The sequence below is a fragment of the Astyanax mexicanus genome, chromosome 6 (genome assembly GCF_023375975.1).
Source record: "Astyanax mexicanus isolate ESR-SI-001 chromosome 6, AstMex3_surface, whole genome shotgun sequence".
Lineage (NCBI taxonomy): Eukaryota > Metazoa > Chordata > Actinopteri > Characiformes > Acestrorhamphidae > Astyanax > Astyanax mexicanus.
The window spans coordinates 10,748,475-10,774,940 of NC_064413.1; the positions used below are offsets into that span (position 1 = coordinate 10,748,475).

The 26,466-nt window shown below is 41.9% G+C and overlaps 1 protein-coding gene across 2 annotated transcripts in view; it reads right to left on the reverse strand.

Moving 5' to 3' along the window:
- The window catches only part of fhod3b (formin homology 2 domain containing 3b), a 403,456-nt gene that overhangs the window by 191,504 nt on the left and 185,486 nt on the right, over window positions 1–26,466 (reverse strand). For both annotated transcript variants that reach the window (XM_049480538.1, XM_049480537.1), the window contains exons 4-5: window positions 18,992–19,059; window positions 14,842–14,947 (exon numbers count right to left, since the gene is read on the reverse strand). In XM_049480538.1, coding sequence (XP_049336495.1) covers window positions 14,842–14,947; window positions 18,992–19,059 — 174 coding nt within the window. The remainder of the gene's footprint in view (window positions 1–14,841; window positions 14,948–18,991; window positions 19,060–26,466) is intronic.

Here is a 26,466-nt window from a genome sequence, read left to right on the forward strand (position 1 = left end):
AAAAGCTCAGTGACCAAAGAAGGAATAAAACAAGAGTGAATATTGGCAGTGAGTTGAAAGTTGGAGACTTAGAGCTCAAAAAGACTACAAGACCGACCCAGAGCTGCTACTTTTCTCCTGAACAGGTAAGCTAACTGGCTATAGCTAATTCAGTCAGGTACTTTATCACCACCACTAGATGTGCTTACTAGGGACTGGTGTTAAAATTAATAAAAAAATGAGTGTTCACATTCATATCAGTGATCTGTGTGCAGCTGCGATAAAAAGGCCAGCAGAAGTATCTAAAAGAGATAGATAGCTTAGCAAGGTTAGTGCAGAGCTGTCTCTCACGCGGCACACAGCCCCACCGACACAGCACTCTCTCGCCAATAGCTCCCTTGTGCAACTGCTGGGGCTAAACTGCTGAAGGCTAAATGGGTGGGGCTAAACTGCAAGAGGCTGAATGGGTGGGGCTAAACTGCTTTAGGCTGAATAGATGGGACTAAACTGATGAAGGCTGAATGGGTGGGGCTAAACTGCTGAAGGATGAATAGGTGGTGCTGAGCTGATGAAGGCTGAATGGGTGGGGCTAAAATGATGAAGGCTGACTGGGTGGGGCTAAAGAGCTGAGAGTTGATGGGTGGGGCTGAACTGATGAAGGCTGAATGGGTGGGGCTGAACTGATGAAGGCTGAATGAGTGGAGCTAAACTGATGAATGGGTGGGGTTTAAACTGATCTAGTTTAAACTGCTGAATGTTGAATGGGGGGGTTCCACAACATTTTAAATCTAGGGCAGAAACCCTCGTCAGAAGTGAAGGAAAGAGCACATGACATGAGAACCAGTCAGTGTGTGTGTGTGCGTGTGTGTGTGTGTGTGTCTGGGCCAGAATGTAGGTCAGCCAGGTGGGCCTGGACTAGAGTCAAATAGAGGTTAGCCTGTGCTGCTGCTGCTGGATCAGCACACTTGTGGGACTAGTGTTAGCTACTTTCACACTAAAGCTGAAGACACATGATACTAATGCTCTACAGTAGCCCCCCATATACCCCAGGCATCCACAGAACCCCTAGGCTACCAAGATACGGTTTGTTTCTACGTCTGTAAAATATGTGAGTACATGTCGACAACAGATACAAATCTCCACTCTCTACAAAAACACAAAGTGATGATCTACAGCCACCATCATAATTGCGGATCATTCTCATCAGGAGAGCCAACATCATATGCACTTACTGGAGGTTCTGTACTGTACAGTATGTGCAATGCAGTGGCGGATGCTGGTCTTTCAAGGAGGGGAAGCTCAATCTCGGCCTACATCTCAACAAAGTCAAAGTCAAAGTGGTTTTTATTGTGATTTCAGCTATATACAGAGTACACAGTGAAACGAAACAACGTTCCTCCAGGGACCATGGTGCACATAAACACAGTGTAGACAGAACAATAAGTGCAACAGTACAAAAGTGCAGACAGACAATACAACACAATACAGACAAAGAATAATAAATAACAAGACAGTGTGCAAATTATGCAGTGTGCAAAAAAAAGACCAGTGAGGTAGTAATTACCTCTATTACGCAGTGTGCAATAGAGTCCAGTGAGGTAGTAGGGTTTTTAGTGCTTTCCATTTTCTGGGGTAAGTGGGGTAAGAGTGTGTGTGCATGTACAGAAAAAAACATCAGTTCAATCTCTGCAGTTGAGGAGTCTGATGGCTTGGGGGTAGAAGCTGTTGCAGAATCTGGTCGTGCTGGACCGGATGCTGCGGTACCTTCTTCCCGAAGGCAGGAGGGAGAACAGTTCGTGTGAAGGATGGGTGGGGTCATTCACAATGCTGGTTGCTTTGCGGATGCTGCGGGTGGTGTAAATGTCCGTGATGGAGGGGAGAGAGACGCTGATGATCCTCTCAGCTGTCCTCACAATACGCTGGAGGGTCTTGCGGTCAGAGACGGTGCAGGTCCCAAACCAGGCAGTGATGCAGCTGCTCAAGATGCTCTCAATGGTCCCTCTATAGAAGAGTGTGAGGATGGGTGGAGGGAGACGGGCCTTTCTCAGCTTCCGGAGGAAGTAGAGACGCTGCTGGGATTTCTTGGCTGTAGAGCTGGTGTTCAGGGTCCAGGTGAGGTTATCTGCTAAGTGTACACCAAGGAACTTGGTGCTATTAACAATCTCCACGGAGGACCCGTCGATGTTGAGTGGAGAGTGGGTGTGTTGTGCTCTCCTGAAGTCAACAACCATTTCCTTTGTCTTGTCCACATTCAGGTGAAGGTTGTTGACTGTACACCAGTCTGTCAGCCGCTGCACCTCCTCTCTGTATGCTGACTCGTCGCCTTTGGTGATGAGACCCAGCACGGTTGTATCATCGGCGAAGTTGATAAAGCTGTTAGAACTGTGTTTTGCAGCACAGTCATGAGTCAGCAGGGTGAACAGCAGAGGACTCAGGACATTGCCCTGGGGGGCCCCAGTGTTCAGTGTGATGGTGCTGGAGGTGCTGCCCCCAAACTGGACTGACTGTGGTCTCCCTGTCAGAAAGTCCAGGATCCAGTTGCAGAGGGGGTGTTGAGGCCGAGCGAGCTTAGCTTCCTGATGAGGTTTTGTGGGATGATGGTGTTGAATGCTGAACTGAAGTCTATAAACAGCATTCTGACGTAAGTGTCCTTCTTCTCCAGGTGGGTGAGGGAGAGATGAAGGGTGGTGGTGATGGCATCGTCCGTGGAGCGATTGGGACGATACGCAAACTGCAGGGGGTCCAGTGAAGAGGGCAGTTGTGTCTTGATGTTCCTCATGACTAGCCTCTCGAAGCACTTCATGATGATGGGTGTAAGTGCAACGGGACGGTAGTCATTGAGGCAGGACACTGTGGACTTCTTCGGCACGGGGACGATGGTGGTGGACTTGAGGCACGTTGGGACAGTGGCGCTGCACAGGGAGATGTTGAAGATGTCCGTGGGAACATCTGTCAGCTGGTCTGCGCACTCCCTGAGCACTCTGCCGGGGATGTTGTCTGGTCCTGCAGCTTTCCGTGGGTTGACTCTGCGCAGAGTGTTCCTCACGTCCACTGCAGTCAGGCACAACACCTGCTCGTCCAGCTTGGGCATGGTCTTTCTCACCAACGTGTTGTTTTGTGCCTCAAACCGTGCATAAAATTTATTCAGGGCATCAGGGAGGGAGGCATCACGTTCACAGGACGGTGGCATTGTCCTGTAGTTGGTGATTGCCTGGATGCCCTGCCACATGCGCCGCGCATCACCCGTGTCTTTGAAGTGGCTGTGGATTCTCTGGGCATGGGCGCGCTATGCCTCTCTGATGGCTCGTGACAGGTCGGCTCTCGCTTTCCTCAGAGCCACCTTGTCACCCACTCTGAAGGCGGAGTCGCGGGTCCTCAGCAGCGCACGTACCTCAGCAGTCATCCAAGGCTTCTGGTTTGGGCGTGTGGTGATGGTCTTGGAGACAGTGACATAATCAATACACTTGCTGATGTAGCCAGTGACTGATGCTGCACACTCCTCCAAATCAACAGAATCGCCTTCAGTAGCAGCCTCCCTAAACATGTCCCATGCAGTGCACTCAAAACAGTCCTGAAGGGCAGAGATGGAGCCTGCCGGCCAGGTTTTCACCTGCTTCTGAACTGGTCTGGAGTGTCTGATGAGTGGTGTGTATACTGGTGTCAGCCACACACACATGTGGTCCGATAACTGTTAGCCCGCAGTTAGCCCGCGTTCAGAGTAGTTTTATTTATACAAAAATTCTACTCTCCCTGAGATGTTTTTTTTTTTTTTGTAAACAAAAGGCATAATTTTCAAGTTTTCACTACACAACAAAAAGGTACCCATTCTTTACATTGAACAATTACATAAAAAAGACGCTATGACATGAATAAACATAAAATGATCAGTAAAAAAAAACATTACGCAAAATCTTAAAGTTGGTAAAGGAAAAATTGCAGGTAAATTTAGTTCCTTTTTGGACAGTTTTAATTTCCTTTATTAATCCCTTTATTAATTAAAATTATTAAAATTATTTTTTAATGATAACACAATATTAGTCGTTTTTATCAAAGAAAATGCCGCTATAAGGATTAGGAAAGTCTCAGGTTCAACTCAGAACAGAATGAAAATGCACCTATCACAGATTTTTACACTAAAAGATCGCTGATTCGCTAATTTCGCTGTCAATCAAAAAGGGACTCCGCCTCAGACAGATCATCCAATCATCATGCAGAAGCTGAGCGTCCGGGTCGGCCGAGGCCAGCCCACTGCCCCATAGACCCCCAGAGACGCTGAGCGTCCGATGGGCGGGACAAAGCCCAGCATTTATCCAATGACTCGTCTCGTTTCGCCGCGCGCTTTGCTCCGCTGTTGAAGTCTGTGGACGCTCAGCGCCCGCACTGTTTAAAGCAGCGCTGTGAAGCTGCGGGAATGAGTGAGAGGAAAGCCGCGGCATTACCAGTGATAAGAAGCTGATTCTGAACTAAGTTCAGTGCGTTGTAGCACATATTTAATCAGTGACATGTACACACAATAGTATATATTAAGCTGAGCTTCCCTTGCAGTCTTAGAGCAATTGCCACTGGTGCAATGTTTTGCCTGATTCTCCAGCAAACTTGACTCTCTCTCTCTTCTGCGATCACATTGCACATTTCTGTATCTTTTTTGACATCATCATTTGCAAAATTTTAGCTTCAGGTAAAACTCAGCCAGAGAACCAGTCAAAATCATAATTTCAGCTCAAACTCACCAGCAGAATCAACCAAATTCATACTTTCATCTCAAACTTAGCAGCACAACTAATCAAATAGTCTAATTTCAGATCAATCTCAGATGGAGAACCAACCAAACGGGTGATTTCTAAAGTCGCCAGCAGAAGAACAGAGAGTAGCAAACACACACAGCGGCAGTGCTGCTGCTGTATGGTTTTAATCAGCACGTTCTCTTTAATCAGATCAAGAGGCTAATGGTGTATGGGTTAGAAGATTGTCAGGGGAAGAAAAAACAGAAGGATAGAGAAGAGCAGGATGTTCTCGGGTCTGTTTGATGTTCTTCACTGTGTTTTGGTGAGGAGCTAAACACAGTTAATGGTAAAAATAGACGCTGCTTCTGGTTAACGTTCGTGATGGGCATGAATGAAGACCCTCACTGTTTGTCAGGGATGGTGAACATGGAATGTCTCTACTCCCAGACACTGTCTCCAAAAGTGTCCAAACACAACAGATTACATATGCACTCACTAAAGTTCACATGTAAATCTCTTCTGCGTGAGATGAGTAAATATAAGATCTGTAATGTTAAACATTGACAGATTAGTCGAGTCCCAAATTAATCATTACTACCAGCCATACTTGGCACACCTTAACAACAGTTACTGGTTGAGGTGCACATTGAATTCTGGCGTGATTTGGGCAGCCGTGGTTTTCTGTTTTTGGATTCAATCCGGGTTAGCACCCGAACATCCCTTTCAGACAGTTTCCTCTTGCATCCACAGTTAATCCTGTTGGATGTGGGTTGTCCCTTTTTGGTGGTGTGTTCACAATACCCTGGATACCGTGGCTCTTGATACATCACAAAGACTTGCTGTCTTTGTCACCAACAATTTGTCCTCTTTTGAACTCTGGTGTGTCACCCATAATGTTGTGTGCATTGCAACATTTTGAGCAAAACTGTGCTCTTACCCTGCTAATTGAACCTTCACACTCTTCTCTTACTGGTGAAATGTGCAATTAGTGAAGATTGACCACCAGGCTGCTTTCAGTTTCATTGTCCAGCCCCTGTACCTAAGTGACACAGTAGCAACCACCTGGGATATTATTGCAACTGCCTACCAACAACCAAGCTACACCTTAGCAATCCATGTGCAACACTAAATCAATCACCTAGCAATACCTTGGTAACCACTAAGTGACACATAACAACCAATTGGAACAAATTAACAACTGTACCATTGTAACACCCACTATACAACACCATAGCAACCACTTGGAACTATAGGAACTTCCTAGCAACCACCTAGTGTCACCATAGCAACCACTAAGTACCACCATATAACCACTTGGGACACAAAAGCAAATGTCTACAAATCACAAACTTACAACCAATCCTTAACCTACACCCTAGCAACCATCTAGCAATGCCATGTCAACCACTAAGCAACATCACAGGAAACCAAAAGTTGTTCTGTTATGGTTGCTGTGCGAATCTGTTGTAGTATCTTCACCGAGGGAATATTTCAGGAGACAGTCTGGACACACAGAACATGAGATACGGGCCCTTTAAGCCCGTCAGGCCCGAATTGAGGATGTGAAATGTAATCTTAACCATGGTGTAGATGTGTGTGCTGTGATTTGTGGACGGATCGCTTGGCTCTGGTTCCGGTTCTGACTTGGTTCTCAGCCTTTAGACTGTAGTCTGGTTTATAGGGAAAGCCCTATGCCCCCAACCCCCCCCCCCCCACCTCCCCCCAACACACACACTCTGAGAAAGCATATGGAGTCAGCACTGGCATAATGAGGTAATCCCTGTGAGGAAAGAATGTGTCAGACTCCTGGGGTCCAGGCCAGCATTCACAACCCACATCAGCACAGTGAGAAACTAATACCATGTGAGAGCTGGACACAGAGGAGATCCCACTACACCCAGTAAACACACAACTTCCCAATTCATTATTTCATTATTTGAATGTTATTCTGATGACATTAAAATGTGCTGATTTGAAACAGATCTGATAACTCACAGTGAGAGCTAGTCCAGCTTACAAACATGGTGGAGGTAGTTTCATCTACAAATGACACTGATACGTAGTCAGGATAAAGTACAGCTTGCAAACACAGTAGATGTCATTTCATCTACAACTCACAATGAGAGAGCTAGTAAAGCTTCCCAGCATGGTAGTTTCATCTACCTCATCAGGATAAGTAACAGCTTCTAAACACGTCAGAGGTAGTTGCCAAAAATGTCAAGATTGTCCAGTAAGTGTAATTTCTTACCAGTATAAGTGGGGGGGGGGGTCGTTTAAACGACACAACTGAGATGCAAAATGGCTTGAAATGTCCAGGAAATGCAACAATTCCATTATCTACAACTTCTAAACATGTTGGCGGCAGTTGCAAAATTGCTGACATTGCTGATCCAAACAACCAATGATTTATAAAGAAAAATTATGAAAAGGGCGAGGGTTAAGGAGGAGCAGGTATAAACACGAGGTAACTGCATGGCCTCAGACAGCCTGTCCAAAGCTGTGCACCTCAGTCCGGCACAGTTTTGCATAGATATTTCCAGCTACAGCCGGAATCATGCTGTTAATCTCAGAAAAACACTTATATTTACCTTTTAAAAAGCCATTTAAATGCTTTATTATTATTGTTGTATAGCTGTTTTTCTCAGATTTTGAGTGCTCAGCTGACTCTAAAGTGCTGACTGGTTGGTCCGGATCTCTGTCGTAAGACAGCGCACGTGTTGGGGCAGGGCTGGTGCTGTCACAGGTTCTGCATTGTTTAATATCCCGATAAATATTGCCGAACACAAAAACAATGCAATGTCAAATTTTTCCAATATCGGGCAGCCCTAGATCATACACACACACACACACACACACACACTCTGCTACACTGTGAGGTCACTGTGAGGTCACTTCAGATGAAATGAGTTTGAGTTCAAAGCCTGCAGAGCCTCAAAAAGTGGACACACGGGAATGGTGGAAAGTGCTGCCAGAACGTAGATGAAAGCTATTAGAAAAAAACACACTGCAGTTCTGTAGTATTAGCATTAGCAAGTTTATGTTGAGAAAAATTCAAACACAGGCCTTCATCTCTCAGACTCTGGGTTTGGGTTTAAATGAGCTAACATACATCTCCGGCCGTGACTGTGTTCAGCAGTGGAAATCTGGTCAGCAGGCTGGGCTAGCCTTTCCAGTCCATCACCCAAACTCCCAACACACCCAACTGACCGTCTGTCTGTACCTACAGATATTTATCTACATAATAACAGCTCACAAAATGCACACAAAACAAAGACCAATTAACACCTGTCAATTTATTCCCTGCCTGGTCAAAAAATAGTTGCCACCAAAAAAAAAGGTCACACACATTTTGTTGGACAACCTTTAGCTTTGATTGCGGCATGCATTTACTGTGGCATTGTTTTAATAGGCTTCTGCAATGTCACAAAGTTTAATCCAGTGTTTCTTTATTTTTTTTACCAAGATCTTGCAGCATTGATGATGGTAGAGTCTGACCACTGCACAAAGTCTTCTCCATCCAGCACATCCCATAGATTCTCAATGAGGTTAAGGTCTGGAATCTGTGGTGAACTCTCTCTCAATCCATGTGTGAAAATGATGATCTCATGCTCCCTGAATCACTTTTTCACAGTTCCAGCCCCATGAATCTATGTATCCTGACATCGTCATCTTGGAATATGGCCTTATCATCAGGGAAGAAAAAATCCATTGAAGGAATAACCTGGTCTATATTCAGTCTATTCAGGTAGTCAGCTGACCTCATTCTTTCAGCACATACTGTTTCCGAACCTATTGTGGGTGGGGCTCTGGAGCTCTATCTGTTTTGGGTGGGGAATTGGATGGAACACTGAAGGTAGGGGTCTGGCTTTGGCAGGGGGGGATGTTTTTCTTTATTTGTGGGTGGGGCTTAGCAGACACACTAAAGGGAGGGAGGTAACACTTTACAATAAGGAAACAGTACTTATGAAAAATTGTCTCAACTTATTATTAATTAACACTAATTAAGACATTATTTATCATTACAGCATTTTAAGTACTGTTTCAATTCATTATTATTTGCGTTATTAAGCATTAAAATGATTAAAGTAATAATGTCTTAACTTGAGTCATTTAAAAATGAGTTAAGACATTACTAAACCATTTACCAATGTTTATTACTGTTGTAAATACTGTTTATTGTTAATTGTACTGTTATTGTAAAGTATTACCGGAAGGGATGTTGTTGTTGTGTTGAGGGCGGGGCTTTGGCAGAAAACACTAACCTAGCAGAGCGAACTAACCTAGCTTGTTGCTGTACACACAAACTCACAGTAAGCCCCCCTGTCTTCATCTTCTCCTCACACACACACCCCACGCTCTCCCGCCCTGGTCCTCCCCTACTTTCCCCAATCACACGCCTGGCCAATAACATAAACCCAAGTGCATTTAACAGTCAGTAAAAACAGAAAAAAATGAATAAATAAGATTCACAACAGTATTTTTCTACAGTTGCTTAGTTAGTAACTAACTAGCTAGCAAGCAAGTTTTGATAATTAAATAAACTGTAGCAGAGCAGCTGTACCAATAAATTTTAACATTTGCCAGCTAAGCACAGGCTTGTGGGTGAATGTGTGTATATCTGTGAGTGTGTGTTAGTCGGACACACGCCATCTCCAACAGGGTGGCAGTAAAGCAGTCATATCTTACTATTACTGAACACAACACGGTTCACGGGGTTAGGGGGTTCCATAAGTGTGTAAGAGAGGATGTACGGGTCTGTGTAGCTCTTAACAAATGCTGAGGGCAGCCATAAATCTCCATGATTTATGAGTGTGTGTGTGTGTGTTTGTGTGTGTGTGTGTGTATGTAAGAGCATGTGTCTGCACTGTTCCGGTTGTTTTAAACGTGAGGGAGTAAAGATGATCTATGCAGTGAATCTCCCCAGCTGAACATAGAAACTGGGTCAGCAGTGGGAAGGTGAGATTACAGATGTGCGACATGAATGGATAGATACTTAAGTATGTATGTAAAAATGTTAATAAAATAAAAAAGTGTTAATAAAATGTCCAGTATTGATAGACTGGCTGATACTGTGCTGCAATGTGAATACTATGCCGTCTCTGCTGGTTGGTGTGGTATTTCAGGGTGATGTTAGTGTGTTGATGAGTGTTTATAGCATCTGTTTCCTGTTTTCTTCACACATGCACAACTGATGCACCTTACCTGTAAAACCCTTGGTTAAGTTGGTCTGTACAACCAGGAAACTGTGGTTACCACATGGTTGCTATGGTATGTCCGATTTCTTCTCATGTCTTGCTATGGTGCTTGCTGTTGTGTTCTAAGTATGTGGCTAGGGGTGTGCGATATGACGATAACAGATCGTGAAGTATTATAAGGTGTCTACGATAAGCCATCACAGAAAAACTGCTGGATTGTTAAGCACATTCTATCCACTACAGCAGTTTTCTGCTCAGCCAAAGCGCACTATTTGCTAGTGCCCTTTCACGCACCCTAGTGGCTTGCACATAAACCAATCAGCTCACCGGAACACCTTTGCTTACTTCCCCTCCCCTTTTCTCACAAGCGTGAAGCCATGAATGAAAACACAGCAGCAGAGTTAGTTCCTAAAAAAAGGTCGATTTCAGTAATATAGACCTGGTTTGGATTTTTCCAAACTGACATTACACAATCAAAAGTGATATGTAAAATTTGCACAGAGGTCGTTCTCGCGTCGGACGGAAGCAAATTTAACCACGAATCTTTTTAACCACTTAAAGAGGCGTCATCCCAAACAGTACGCTGAAAGTCAGGTAACCGGCAGATTAACAACACCGCAGCTAGCAGAGGCTAATGCTACAGCCGGACCAAAACAAACAACGCTAACGCGATCATTCGAGAAAGGCACTCCCTATGAGAAGAGAAGTAAACAATGGAGAGAGGTAACAGAAGCTTTTTTTAATCACTTTTTACCTGGCAAAGGACATGGTTCCTTTTAAAACAGTGGAAAACAAGCCAGAAATACTTTATTTTTTCAAAAAAAAAAAAAGTTTTGTTCTAAATTACATTGTCAGCTAAGCAGTTAAGTCTTAAATCCTGTCAAAACATTGAATGCTAATAGTAATACTTAAATTACAGGATTTTTTTTACAGCATTTTTTTATTTACCTGCTTTTATTTAATTGTTTCTGTCTTGGTCTTGCCTTGTTATTTTTGTAGTAGGCTAAGTTTGCTGTTTAAACAGCAAGATTGCACTTTTCCTGAATAATGTTTTTGTGTACCATTTTAAACCAGTGTTAATAGATTAAAATCTGTTCAAAACGTGGCTTGGCCAAAATGGTTTGGTTTTTAGTGCTGTATTTAAGAATGGATAGATTGTTTGATTGTACTCAAGCAACATGAAAAGAATCGTGATAAAATCGTTATCGTGATTATGAAGAAAAAAAATCGTGATATGATCATTTTGCCATATCGCCCACCCCTATATGTGGCTAAATCCTTTCTATGCTGTGTATGCCAGCCTCCATCTCTCTCTGTCTGTCTTTTAGCTCTCTGTGTTTGGGGATTTGGGGGCTGTAATCAGTGATGGAGTTGGTGTCAGTCGGAATCTGTGGCACACTGATTACACATAAACACAGTGTGGTCAGCTCCAGGGGCAGCAGCCTTCATCAAAATCCACTTTACCACACACACACACATAGACACACACACACATACACACAGCAAAATGGGGCCTAGAAGAAACAAGAAATCCTTCAGAGTACCAGCCAGACCTGAGCTCCACTCAATACTAATTAGAAGCAAAGTCGACAACACAGTTCCTGCCTCAGCTGCTGGTGTGATTATGTGGGGAGCATTGCATACGACAGTCAGTCATCCCTACTTGTGATGCTAACAGCTCAGAGATATGTGCAGGACATCCTGTAGCTACATGTGTTGCTGTCTCTCATTGCAGGGCTTCCAACTGTCATTGTTCAGCAGGATAATGCTCACCCACAGGAGTGTTTCCACCGGATTGCAGCACTTTCTTGTCCTGCCCGTCTCCAGATTTATCACCAATCCAGCATTTATGAGAGCAGCTAATCCCGCTCCCTTCCGAGGAGCCGGGCGGAGACGGACTGGGGGGAAGAGCCAGCTTCAGCAACCTACGAGTGTAGAGCAGGATCTACAGGCCCAACTGCATCATCTGTGGGTAAATGTGCTGCAGGATGTCATACGGAGCCTGTACACCTCCATGCCCATCCATCTCAATCACATCTTATATCCAGACCAGAGACTCCAAATGGGTACTATAGCCTCTTTTTAATTACAGCAAAAACACTGTAATCACTCTATTGTTTGTGAATTGTCCAAAATGTACAAATTTACATATGCCTGTTTGTTATATCAGCAGTTTAGCCATGTTCACACTGAAATTATAAGGAGTGTTCCAACATGGGTAGATGACAAAATTTGACCAATTTGAACAAAGCTTATTTTATAAAACTGTATCTAAGAAATACAATGTGTTTGATTTTAATGGGTTTGGAATATTATGTAGAAATGAATTTGCTTTTGATGTATACACATAGATGTTATAAGAGGACCTCAAAGTACATGTTTTATAACACTTATCAAACATTAATCAAGCAGTAATTATACAAATATAATAACAGAGCCAAAAAGGGTCAATTAAGGTTAATTAGACCACCCCATTGGTAAGGTCTTTCTGGATCCATGCCGTCCAGAGAGGCGGAGGCTGGACGCAAGAAATGCACCAAAAAAAACCTAAAAAAAACAGGAGCACAATTGGTGCAGGGTGAGAAGCTGGCACACCTTACACACATGAACTATTCCGTCGGCCATAAAGGATTAGGACTGGGTACTGGGTAGGGGTGTGCCATATCATATCGTACGCGATAATATCGCCAACATTTTTGAATATCGTGAATGATATTATACCCTGAAATATCGTGCCATAACACTCACCCCTAATTATCACTTTTTTATCCTACTTTTTTGCTGATTAAGCAAAAAAAAAAAGTCACACATTTCTCAATTACAATTAAATATCTACTAGAGACAGATTATATCTGTCCAGTATCATTTATTTTACTTTAATCCTGGATATATGGAGATATTTGGAGTGCATTATTATTAGTATCATGACATTCTGGATCATTGACTTTTGTTACAATTCTGATTATTATTGTATTTTATTTTATATGTCAGTTAGGGGTGTGCTGTATCATAACGTATACAATAATAAAATGTAAGTTTTGTTTTGTTGCAGTAGTGTATTTTTTATTTTTATGTTTTTGTCATATCGGCAAGAGTATCGTTATCGTGATAAGACCATGAAATATCGTGATATTACTTTTGGGGCCATATCGCCCACCCCTAGTACTGGGAACAGTTTCCACACTGCAGCTAATCCCGCTCCCTTCCGAGGAGCCGGGCGGAGATGGACTGGGGGGAAGAGCCAGCTTCAGGAACTGGTTTTACTGTGGACAAAATTCTGCCAGGCTGGGTGTATTGGGTGTTAAAGTGTGTGGAGCCTGGGGTCTCCTGCTACAAACTGCAAAACTAGGATGACCTTACAAGAGAGGGGCAGTGTCCTGCATGGCTGATTTTTGACCCTTAACCCCCCCTCCCCCCTTTTTATTACACAGGAGAATAAACATACCTCTCCAGACTCCGCCCCCAAACATGCTTCTTCAATGTTTTACAGAACATTATCTTCCATCTGTCTAAAAGTATGCAGACAGAGGAGTAAAGAGCATCCCTGTACTGGGCTGGTGATTGAGCTCTATCCAGAGCTTATGGGATGAGCTGCTGTGGCCTAACTAATCAGCCAACATCACAACCTTGGGTAACTAATGCTCTTACTTCTGTGGGGCATTTCTGTGTTCCAACATCTAGTGTAAATCTCAGGCGTGAGAATATGTCATGGGTCTAGCTTGTTTGTCTAGCTTGTTTGTGGGTGCATGTGTGTGTATTTGTGTGTGTGTGTGGAGGGGTGTTTGTGTTTGAATGTCTGTGTGAGTGAGTGTGTTACACGCACTGTAATAGAACTGGAGTGAGGGAACTGTAGTAATAAAACTCACTTTGATAGGATTGGAGTAAGGGTACTGTAATAATGAAACACACTGTGATAGGACTGGAGTGAGGGTACTGTAAATATAAAGTGCACTATGATAGGACTGGAGTGAGAGTACTGTAATAATATAACACACTGTGATAGGACTGGAGTGAGGGTACTTTAATAATAAAGCTACACTGTGATATGACTGGAGTGAGGGTACTGTAATAATAAAGTGCACTGTGATAGGACTGGAGTGAGGGTACTGTAATAATAAAGCTACACTGTGATATGACTGGAGTGAGGGTAGTGTAATAATAAAGTGCTCTGTGATAGGACTGGAGTGAGTGTACTGTAAATATAAAGTGCACTGTGATAGGACTGGAGTGAGGATATTGTGATAATAAAGTGCACTGTGATAGGATTGGAGTAAGGGTACAGTAATAATGAAGTGAAATGGGATAGGACTGGATTGATGGAACTGTAATAATATAACACACTGTGATAGGACTGGAGTAAGGGTACAGTAATAATGAAGTGAAATGGGATAGGACTGGATTGATGGAACTGTAATAATATAACACACTGTGATAGGACTGGAGTGAGGGTACTGTAATAATAAAGAGCACTGTGATAGGACTGGATTGATGGAACTGTAATAATATAACACACTGTGATAGGACTGGAGTGAGGGTAGTGTAATAATAAAGAGCACTGTGATAGGACTGGAGTGAGGGTACTGTAAATATAAAGTGCACTATAATAGGACTGGAGTGAGGGTACTGTATTAATAAAGAGTACTGTGATAGGATGGAGTGAGGGTACTGTATTAATAAAGAGTACTGTGATAGGATGGAGGGAGGGTACTGTATTAATAAAGAGTACTGTGATAGGATGGAGTGAGGGTACTGTATTAATAAAGAGTACTGTGATAGGATGGGAGTAAGAGTAGTGTAATAATACCCTCGATTAATGATAATTAGACAATTAATTAGAATTTGTGTGAAATTGTGGGATTGTTGTGCATCTGGACTCAGATCCATCACCGTTTTAGCATTTGTTTTAGTATTAAGGCTAATATTAGCTATATTAGCTTCAGTACCTCTGAGGATGTAGTTCTGGTAGTTCTGGTCAGCCTCCGCCCCCACTTTAATAAGACAGGTGAGTCCTTCAGCCACAACAAACTCATGCACCAGGTCCTTATCATCCTGCAGAGCAAATACAGAAAAAAAGCAAAATAAACAATCACTAAAAACAATGTAAACCAAAATAACTCACCTTTTATTCAACATCAGGTTGAAAATCAGGTAATGTAAGTGCTGCAGTGGCTGACTGCCTAGTGGTAAACAAGATAATAGCCTCTTGAAGATTATGGGTTCAAATCTCATTAGTTCTTGGTTCATTAATAGGGTAGTGTCACCTGGTGGTGGGTTAAATAGGTCATTTTGGTGTCTTAAGGGCAATCTATACTTCTGGGTCGAACCTATGCCTTAGCCTACGAGAGTGCGCTATGCAGCGAATCAAGTTTATACTTCTGCGCGCACGTATCAGCGGCTCTGAGTCGTACTGCACTTTAAACAGCGAAGGTGGAAATGTGTGGGCGGGAACGCGAGGCCCGGCAGACCAATCACAGCTGCGGCTGTCTATTTGCATTTACAGGGAGGTGTGCGTCGAGCTACAGCGTAGGCTATGCAGCGATGTGTAGGCTATGGCGTAGGTTCAAAGCAGAAGTATAAATCGGCTCTCAGTCCACAGTGGGAGCAGAACACTCACCGTTGGGAGGCACTGCGCCCCCTACTGGTGACGACTGGCAAACTGGGACCATTATTCGTAAGGATAATATTATTATACTATTTAATCATATTTATATCATTATAGGCCATGTTGAATGACATCAAGTTGAGAAAGGTTTTTGGGACTTATGTAAAGTTCAAGATGGCAGTCTTCTAGACACAGTGTCCTAAACGGTGTGTCTCACAGTATCGGTATTCAGCTGAGGGAGAGTGTATGGTGTTTGCTAAAATGCTTAGCAAGGGGGTTTCACAGCATCCAGCCGGGAGATTCATTAGCTCTACTGTACGTGACCCGCGCACCCAGGCCGCACTGCGCCACACTTCATTTCCTGTGCCCGTGGCAACACCGCGTGTTTGGGGTGCAGAGCTGTGGGTTGCTAAGCTGTGCTGTGCTGGTTGCCGAGCCACAAACTCAATAAACACACAGTAGAACAGAACTGCAGTGCCGGTCTGATTTACACACTGGGTTTATTTCTTTTTACCACGTCTGGATGTAAAATCGTAAATATCCCATGAGAATGATATATTACATACTCTATATTCAAGTTCATATTCTTATATATGTACATGCTATGTACATATACTCAAAGTACCAATGAAAAACACCTTCTCTTTCAATGTTTTTATTTATTTATTTATTTTTCCTTAATTGTACATTTAAACTGGTCATCCAGACTATGAAGGAACACTTTTAAGTTACTGTGTAGTAATTTAAAGGTACATTCTGTAGGAACTGAGAGCGAGTGAGTGAAATGGTTACAGCAGTCCAATTTCTAAACATCACAAAGAGTATTCTGCCCTGCCCTTCCCTCCCCTACCTCGGGATGCCAAATTCAGCAGGCTGAATCTACACAATCTGCACAAAGTTTAGACTAATAGGAGAGGCAGAGAACTAAGTGTACAAGCCAGAGATAAGAGGAGAAATACAGCAATTCTAAACTCTTTTATCACCTGTATTTAGCGTTATATTGACTGTATGTTGGTCAGGCTGTGCCCTGCCTGAGAGACAGCGCTAACCATGCTAAGCTATCTATCTCTTTTAGATACTTCTGCCTTTTTATCGCAGCTGCACACAGATCACTGATATGAATGTGAACACTCATTTTTTTATTAATTTTAACACCAGTCCCTAGTAAGCACATCTAGTGGTGGTGATAAAGTACCTGACTGAATTAGCTATAGCCAGTTAGCTTATCTGTTCAGGAGAAAAGTAGCAGCTCTGGGTCGGTCTTGTAGTCTTTTTGAGCTCTAAGTCTCCAACTTTCAACTCACTGCCAATATTCACTCTTGTTTTATTCCTTCTTTGGTCACTGAGCTTTTTTGAAACATGTTGAGGGTTTTTAGGCTGTGTAGCAGCTGAGGTTTAACTAAACCAGCTCTGCTAGCTAGCTGGCTGTAGTGTGGGTTCTAGCTACCTCAGGGGTGGGGTAAGTGTTGGGGAATGAGCAGCAGGCAAAGACAGAGGACAAAACTGACACAAAATCTGTGACGGAGTGAACACTTAAAATAGAAACGTATTGCTGAAGCCCTGCTGAAAAGAGCTGTCAGTGCTTTCACTCAACATGTTTCTTTAATATCTGATAATACATCCTGATCATTTTATCATTTACTACTAAAAATAGGTTACATATTGGTCCGTTAAAAGTGTTAAAGTAAAGTGTCTGTAAATTAATTAGGTGGCTCTTACCTGGGGAAACTTGTGGTTTTTGAGGTTGGTAACTCTGAACTTATCCTGTACAACAGAGTAAACTCTTGATTTTACTTTCCTAAGGCGGTCCTGATCAGTGCCAGTTTTATCATAACGTTTTTTATGGTCTTTGTGACTGCACTTGAGGATACTTTAAAATTTCTGGAAATGTTTCAGATTGACGGACCTTCATTTCTTAAAGTCTTTTTTTTCTTTATTTCCTTGAGTAGAACATTACTTAAATAGTAATACCTTCAGGTTCTCTTGTCCCCTGTCTGGCCAGACTGATGGATGGTTATGTCAGCCTTCCCCTTCGCCCACCACACCTCAATTGCACATTTTCCAGTTCATGCCACCTGCTTTGGACTAGTTTCATACTCTCCACTACTGATTATATTAAAGTTGTCTCTAAACAAGAAATTTTCGGTCATATATAAATAGTCTGATCAGGGGAGATCAGGATGAGTCTGTGAGTCTGGGTGTTTCCTCTTCCAACTGTAAGGGAGTTTTTTTATTTTAAATCACTGGAGGTTCTAGGTTGTATGCTTAATGTTTTGTCTGATTATTTGTTGCCTTTTTTGTTTTTTAATAATTAATACTTTGGTTTTGTCTGCTCCGTCTCCAAGCTCTACACCGTGACACACATGAACAAAGTAAACACCCACACCCAGCAGTAGACCACAGTCTGGCGCACTGGTCTGAGTGGCTGGTTTTCCTGCTGTGTGCCAGGCTATGTGTGGAATGGAGCTGGATTCAGCGTGAGTTCCAGAATTTCCCACTCTGACATTTCACAGACCCGCCCAGTCACTGATTCACAAATGATTAGACAGTTGGTCTTTTTGAAGCTTTTTTGGCCAACAAAAGCTAAAACCGGAATTCCTTTACACACAAAACACACACACACTCAGACACTTTAGTTCATAAAGCTTCTCAAAAAAGATTCATATTACTTAAAATAATTACTTAAATAATATTCCTTTTTGGTATGATTCAGTAGTGGAAATATCTCTTTCACCATGCTTTAATTCTTCAGATTTTTTTTTTTTACAGTAGTTGTATTTACACATTAAAAAGTAAAATATTCTATAATACCTTTTTCAGACCTGAATTATCTTCAATGATGGAAAATAATGTAAGAATGGTGTTTTCTGTCTGTAATGCACAGAAAAGAAATCTCTAATATTCTACAATAAAATTTATATAACAAATTATTCAAATTAACTCATTTTTAATAGCTTTTTATTTCAATTGCATTGGAAGCCTGTGTGTAATATTTTATATTTCATATTGTCCTTTTTATTTTATAAAACATCCCATAAACCAACCAACAGTAAAAAATAAAACATAATTAAAACGTGTTCTAAATCACATTAAATTAGTAATAAATTAGCTGTTACTTTGCCTCAATGGCTCTAGTACTACTGTTTTTCCTGTGTAGTGGATGAGACCAAGCTACTGCTGGTTTATAAATTGGTTCATTGGCTGGTTTATGGTCTATTCTGATAGACAACAGCTCTCAAATAGTGTTATGTGCAACAAAACAGTTAAATATAAAAAATCTATATGATGTCCCTTGTAATGAATGCAGGGTCTGAAAGGGATATAAAAGCTAAAAATAAAGTAGTGGCATTCAGAAACTGGTAAGAAGCAGAATATCCATTTGAACTGGATGTTAGGCCTGTCACATTTTTTGTTAAATTGATATATAGTTCCAGAAATAACTGTGATTTTTAATGAATAATGACATTTTAATAATCGTGGGGTGAGTTTACCTGAAAGATCTGCTTTAGAGAGAAGAGTGCTCGCCTCAGCTCTCGACCCGTTGAGTTATAGAGCTTCTCTGTAACACAGAACAAAACAAAACACCTTCATTTTCATTTACTGCAATTCACTTCCATCACATTCATCATATCACCTACAATATTCATAATAAAACAATATGGGTTTATTCAGTTAAATCTAATGTGTGTTTCAGCCAGACTGTAAAAAAGATGGACGCTGTGTCACCGTTCCCATTCATTCACTGAAAATGAAGCCAAAATCTTCCGCCTTGTTCCCCATACAGTCATTAGTCCCACCTGGACTGTACGGTGTAGGCCAGCCATTTTACAATAACCACACCTTTTTGAATAGAGCTGAATAACATTAAAAAAAATAATTCTGTGGGGATATAAAAATTTGACAATGTAAGCAGAGGTTACACTAGCTGCTGCATTTAAATAATGAAGGTAGAATTACAGTATATTAGAAAAAAACGTGATTGAAAGTTGTCTGTTTTGCCATTGAAACCTAAGGGGATGGGAGGGGTTACACAGATTTCTGCAACCGAACAGCAGGGGGCGCCCGACAGGTGGTGGCTTCACTTTTGAAAGAAGATGCTCTGTCCAGCTATACATAGTCTATGGTTTCAGCCAACTGAGGACTATAGAGAAGCTTCTTCCCACACACCATCACACTAATGAACAGTCGAACACTACACCACATTTCAGGATACGTATCCATGTTCTTCTGTACTTTTCTTTTTCTTGAGACAGTGTCTCAAAACACTGACTGTCTCATTAGTGATTTTTCTGTTCTTCTATTTATGCCTATTTAATTTACTCTGCACTATGTCCTTTGCTGTTGTGCTCAGCAATTTAGTGTAAATATAAAATTCCGCACAGACATTTACAGGTGTGTCTGTGTGTGTGTGTCTGTGTGTGGGTGTGTGGGGGTGTCTAGGATGGGGGTACCTGTAACTGTGTAATGTTGTCAGTTATCGTGCCCTATGAGCTACTGTAACCAAACTCATTGTATGTGCGAGCATACTTGGCCTGATTGTCCTGATTCTTATTCATTTGCACTAAACAAAAAAATAGAAACCCCAAACTGCAGTTCCTTAATCTTCCAGTAAGGGGCTGCAAGAGTGTGTGTGTGTGTGTGTGTGTGTGTGTGTTTATATATATTTATATATATATATATATATATATATATATATACAGTTGTGGTCAAAAGTTTACATACACTTGTAAAAAAACATAATGTTATGGCTGTCTTGAGTTTTCAATAAGTTCTACAACTCTTATTTTTCTGTGATAGAGTGATCGGAACACATACATGTTTGTCACAAAAAACAGTCATAAAATTTGGTTCTTTCATAAATTTATTATGGGTCTGCTGAAAATGTCACCAAATCTGCTGGGTCAAAAATATACATACAGCAACATTAGTATTTGGTTACATGTCCCTTGGCCATTTTCACGGCAACTAGGCGCTTTTGGTAGCCATCCACAAGCTCCTGGCAAGCTTCAGGTCGAATGTTTGACCACTCTTCTTGACAGAATTGGTGCAGTTCAGCTAAATGTGATGGTTTTCTTGCATGAACCCGTTTCTTTAGCACTGTCCACATGTTCTCAATGGGGTTTAAGTCAGGACTTTGGGAAGGCCATTCTAAAACCTTAATTCTAGCCTGGTTTAGCCATTCCTTTACCACTTTTGATGTGTGTTTTGGGTCATTGTCTTGTTGGAACACCCAACTGCGCCCAAGACCCAACCTTCGGGCTGATGGTTTTAAGTTTTCCTGCAGAATTTGGAGGTAATCCTCCTTCTTCATTATCCCATTTACTTTCTGCAAAGAACCAGTTCCACTGGCAGCAAAACATCCCCAGAGCATAATACTACCACCACCATGCTTGACAGTAGGCATGGTGTTCCTGGGATTAAAGGCCTCACCTTTTCTCCTCCAAACATATTGCTGGGTGTTGTGGCCAAACAGCTCAATTTTTGTTTCGTCTGACCAGAGAACTTTCCTCCAGAAGGTTTTATCTTTGTCCATGTGATCAGCAGCAAACTTCAGCCGAGTCTTAAGGTGCCTTTTCTGGAGCAAGGGCTTCTTTCTTGCACGGCAGCCTCTCAGTCCATGGCGATGTAAAACACGCTTGACTGTGGAGACTGACACCTGTGTTCCATCAGCTTCCAAATCCTTGCAGACCTGCTTCTTGGTGATTCTTGGTTGACTCTTGACCATCCTGACCAATCTCCTCTCGGCAGCATGTGATAGCTTGCGTTTTCTTCCTGATCGTGGCAGTGACACAACTGTTCCATGCACTTTATACTTGCGTATAATTGTCTGCACAGTTGCTCTTGGGACCTGTAGCTGCTTTGAAATGGCTCCAAGTGACTTCCCTGACTTGTTCAAGTCAATAATTCGCTTTTTCAGATCCACACTGAGTTCCTTTGACTTTCCCATTGTAGCTTTTGTAGCTGAGTCTAATCACTGGGTCAAATGAGCCCTATTTAAATGGGCTCATGAGAAGTCAACAGCTGTAGTCAATCAGAATCACTTACAAGAAGTGAAGAGGCCATGACATGAAGCTAATTTGATTGACACAACTCGCTACATCACCAAAATTGACAAATTTTGTTGCTGTATGTATATTTTTGACCCAGCAGATTTGGTGACATTTTCAGCAGACCCATAATAAATTTATGAAAGAACCAAATTTTATGACTGTTTTTTGTGACAAACATGTATGTGTTCCGATCACTCTATCACAGAAAAATAAGAGTTGTAGAACTTATTGAAAACTCAAGACAGCCATAACATTATGTTTTTTTACAAGTGTATGTAAACTTTTGACCACAACTGTATATATATATATATATATATTATTCCAGTCTGAAACACACATTTTCATAAGGAATAACAATCTGTGTGTGTGTGTGTGTGTGTGTGTGTGTGCATTACATGCCTGCTCAAAGCAAACCTGAAATCAACAGCTTCAAAACACACACACACACATGCTCATACTGAGGGAACAGAGGGGCCTGTATTTAATGAGAAATATTTGGGCAGTGATTAGTTCCAGGCCAGTTGGCAGGGTGAAGTGACCACAGCACTGCCCTCTGCCTGCCTGTCCCGGCAGACACTCACAGCGCGGACAGAGGGTATCTGAGGATATATCAGGGGTTCCTCCGGTTCTCCTTATATTCTCTTTCTGATCGACTGATACATCAGTGCTTTTATATCCGCTGTGTTTGAAATCCCTGCCTCCAGAACTACAGATATTTTATAAAGAGGGATGTTGAAAGAGGTGTAAATCCTGCCCACAGAGTTCCCTAATAGGTCTACTGAGTACACAAGTATAGACCAATCAGGATGCTTTCTGTGTGCACAAATGATTTCCAGGTAATTGTAAATGATTTGGCCTCAGGGAGCAGCTAAAAATTGTGGGAGAGTCCCCAGAGTTGAGATTACACACGTTAACCTATGTAACCTACATTAGTTAAAAAATGAGGTACACACACACGCAGCAGGGGACCGCAAGCTAATCCAGCCTTAGATTTACCAACAGATGTCACCTATTTGTATGTGTGTGTGTGTGTGTATACTTCAGAGAGAAAACCCACAACATGTGAAGTGTACTATACAGCAGGATATCTAGGTGCAGCATTGTGTGTGTGTGTGTGTGTGTGTGTGTGTTGGATCTGTTTGATTGTGTTTTTATGATTGCATGAATGTAATGTTACAGAGATTTCACAATGCACTCAAACTCAATCGAACTGAATCAGTGTGAGCTTTACCAATACCCAATAAATCATTTTCAAAAGTATATAAATAAATATATATACATATTATGGCAAGCCAAACAGGAATCATTGGCAAACAAGCTCCGGCTGCTTTCCCCGAGACGGGGGCGGTCCACTAGCGTTCATTTTATATATATCAGAGTTTATTATATATATATCGGCTTTCATTATATATATATATATCGCTTTCATTATATATATATATATCGCTTTCATGTTATATATATGTATATATATATATATATATATATATATATATATTGGCTTTTATTATATATATCAGCTTTCATTTTATATATATCGGCTTTCATTATATATATATATCACTTTCATTATATATATCGCTTTCATATTATATATATGTATATATATATATCATTTTCATTTCATATATATCGGCTTTCATATATATATATATATATATATATATATATATATATATATATATATATATATCAGCTTTCATGTAAAATTCTGCAATTTCATATGTAGTGAAAGTTTAGCTTCACTGATTTGCTGAACTATTTCTTTAAAATTCATATATATTTAAATCATGAAACTGAATCAGGTGATATTGTGAATCAGGTGATCCTATGATTTTATAATATACTGAATGATAAAGAGTTATATCTAATTATAGTAAAATGTTAGTTTCTAGGATGCACATTCAAACCTTTCAGACTCTTAATCATAATAATAAAAAAAATGTGTGTGTGTTTTTGCAGTAAGTAGAGGACTGTGTGTGTGTGTGTGCTGTGGGCGGAGAAGTTTGTGCTGTGAAGAAGCCGCTGGGACATTTAGAGGCTGCGTGTTGATAACAGTAATTATGATAGCAGTAAAAGTGAGAGGTATTATAATTTGGACTCTTTCTTTTGCTGTAGGGGAATGAGGTGAAGGTACTGCAGGGTCTGGACAATATGCTGAGCAGATTATCAGCACAGCATCCCACAGAGGAATCTGCAACTGGAAACCAGACACCTCCTGAAACCTCCTGAAACCTCCTGAAACCTCCTGAACCGTGAGTCAGATCTTCTCTTGATCTCAGAATAGAACAAATCAATTCTAACTTTAGAGGAAAACTGCAGAACACTAATCTGTATCTGCTGAATTTGTAGAACACAGTCCATTACCACATGTTTTCTTGAACTCAGAAAACACACACATTCTAAACTCACTCACAATAAATATCTTATCTGAGAGAAGGTAAGGATGATATATTAGAATGATTACAGTATTGTAGTGAAAGGATCGGTTTATTAAAGTAAACTGTGCTGTAATTAAAAAGAGGCTATAGTACCCATTTGGAGTCTCTGGTCTGGATATAAGATGTGATTGAGATGGATGGGCATGGAGGTGTACAGGCTCCGTATGACATCCTGCAGCACATTTACCCACAGATGATGCAGTTGGGCCTGTAGATCCTGCTCTACACTCGTAGGTTGCTGAAGCTTCCGTCCCACCTGCTCTCATAAATGCTGGAGACAGGCAGGACAAGGAAGTGCTGCAATCTGGTGGAAACACTCCTGCTGAACAATGACAGTTGGAAGTCCCGCCATAAGAGACAGCAACACATGTGTCTGGATGATGTCCTGCATCTGACACTGAGAAGTTGACCGAGTGCAGAGTGCCAATCCATATTTGGGCATACAGTCACACACACGCATTCACACACACGTATTCAATTTTCTGGCAAATTTAGAATATCCAATTAACCTGATCTCCATGTTTTTGGACTGTGAGAGAGAATCGGAGTCCCCTGGAGGACACGGGGAGAACATGGAAACTCCACACAGACAGCAACTTGAACCCAGGACCTCAATGTTGGGAGGCGAATGTTCTAACAACTAGGTGCCCTCTTAAAGTCTTCAAGTGTGGTATCATCAGGTAATGGTGTCTCACTAGGAGGTACACTACCCAAAAGGAGAGTTTTTTCAACAGGAGCAGCGGGGGAAAGCAATTTACCTCTTCCTAAGATGTAAAGACCCAGTGTCTACCTCACCCACTCACCCCCTCCTCCCTCTCCCTGCCACTACTCTCCCTCTGTTCTCCAGTCTTTCTGTATCTAATTTATGGGAAGAAAACTGAAGTAATTAGAGAAAGACCTCCCAACATGAGTGTGGGTTCATAACCAGCTACTTTACAGATATTCATCCTCCATTCCTCAGCCCAAACATCAGCAGGAGGAACAGATTAGGAGAACGCAGGTAACAGTCAGAGTGCTGAGCTCCAAACTATTTACTATTTACATGCACAGACTAAAGAAGCATTAATGCAAGAAATTCTATACACCCAAACAATGGAAGCTTATATCCACCAATTAGCACGATGCTAACTGCTAATCCCTCTCACACTTTCCTTAAACTGTGTGGGTGGGGGTAATATATCTTACAGTTTATCTAGAACATGAACAGAACTATAAAAAAAAAATTCTGGCATTCCAAAATTCACGGGACACAATACTAGTTCCTTGTTTTATGCATGTGGCAGTGGCAGGAGGGGGGAAACTGGACTGGCATTAACAGGAAGGTGTGGGTGCTGATATAGGTGGCATTAACAGGAAGGTGTGGGTGCTGATATAGGTAGCATTATCAGGAAGGTGTGGGTGCTGATATAGGTGGCATTATCAGGAAGGTGTGGGTGCTGATATAGGTGGCATTAACAGGAAGCTGTGGGTGCTGATATAGGTGGCATTAACTGGAAGGTGTGGATGCTGATATAGGTGGCATTAACAGAAAGGTGTGGGTGCTGATATAGGTGGCATTAACAGGAAGGTGTGGGTGCTGATATAGGTGGCATTATCAGGAAGGTGTGGGTGCTGATATAGGTGGCATTAACAGGAAGGTGTGGGTGCTGATATAGGTAGCATTATCAGGAAGGTGTGGGTGCTGATATAGGTGGCATTAACAGGAAGGTGTGGGTGCTGATATAGGTGGCATTAACTGGAAGGTGTGGATGCTGATATAGGTGGCATTAACAGAAAGGTGTGGGTGCTGATATAGGTGGCATTAACAGGAAGGTGTGGGTGCTGATATAGGTGGCATTATCAGGAAGGTGTGGGTGCTGATATACGTGGCATTAACAAGAAGGTGTGGGTGCTGATATAGGTGGCATTAACAGGAAGGGGTGGGTGCTGATATAGGTGGCATTATCAGGAAGGTGTGGGAGCTGATATAGGTGGCATTAACAGGAAGGTGTGGGTGCTGATATAGGTGGCATTAACAGGAAGGTGTGGGTGCTGATATAGGTATCAATAACAGGAAAGTGTGGGTGCTGATAAAGGTGTCATTAACAGGAAGGTGTGGGTGCTGATATAGGTGGCATTAACAGGAAGGTGTGGGTGCTGATATAGGTGGCATTAACTGGAAGGTGTGGATGCTGATATAGGTGGCATTAACAGAAAGGTGTGGGTGCTGATATAGGTGGCATTAACAGGAAGGTGTGGGTGCTGATATAGGTGGCATTATCAGGAAGGTGTGGGTGCTGATATACGTGGCATTAACAAGAAGGTGTGGGTGCTGATATAGGTGGCATTAACAGGAAGGTGTGGGTGCTGATATAGGTGGCATTAACAGGAAGGTGTGGGTGCTGATATAGGTATCAATAACAGGAAAGTGTGGGTGCTGATAAAGGTGTCATTAACAGGAAGGTGTGGGTGCTGATATAGGTGGCATTAACAGGA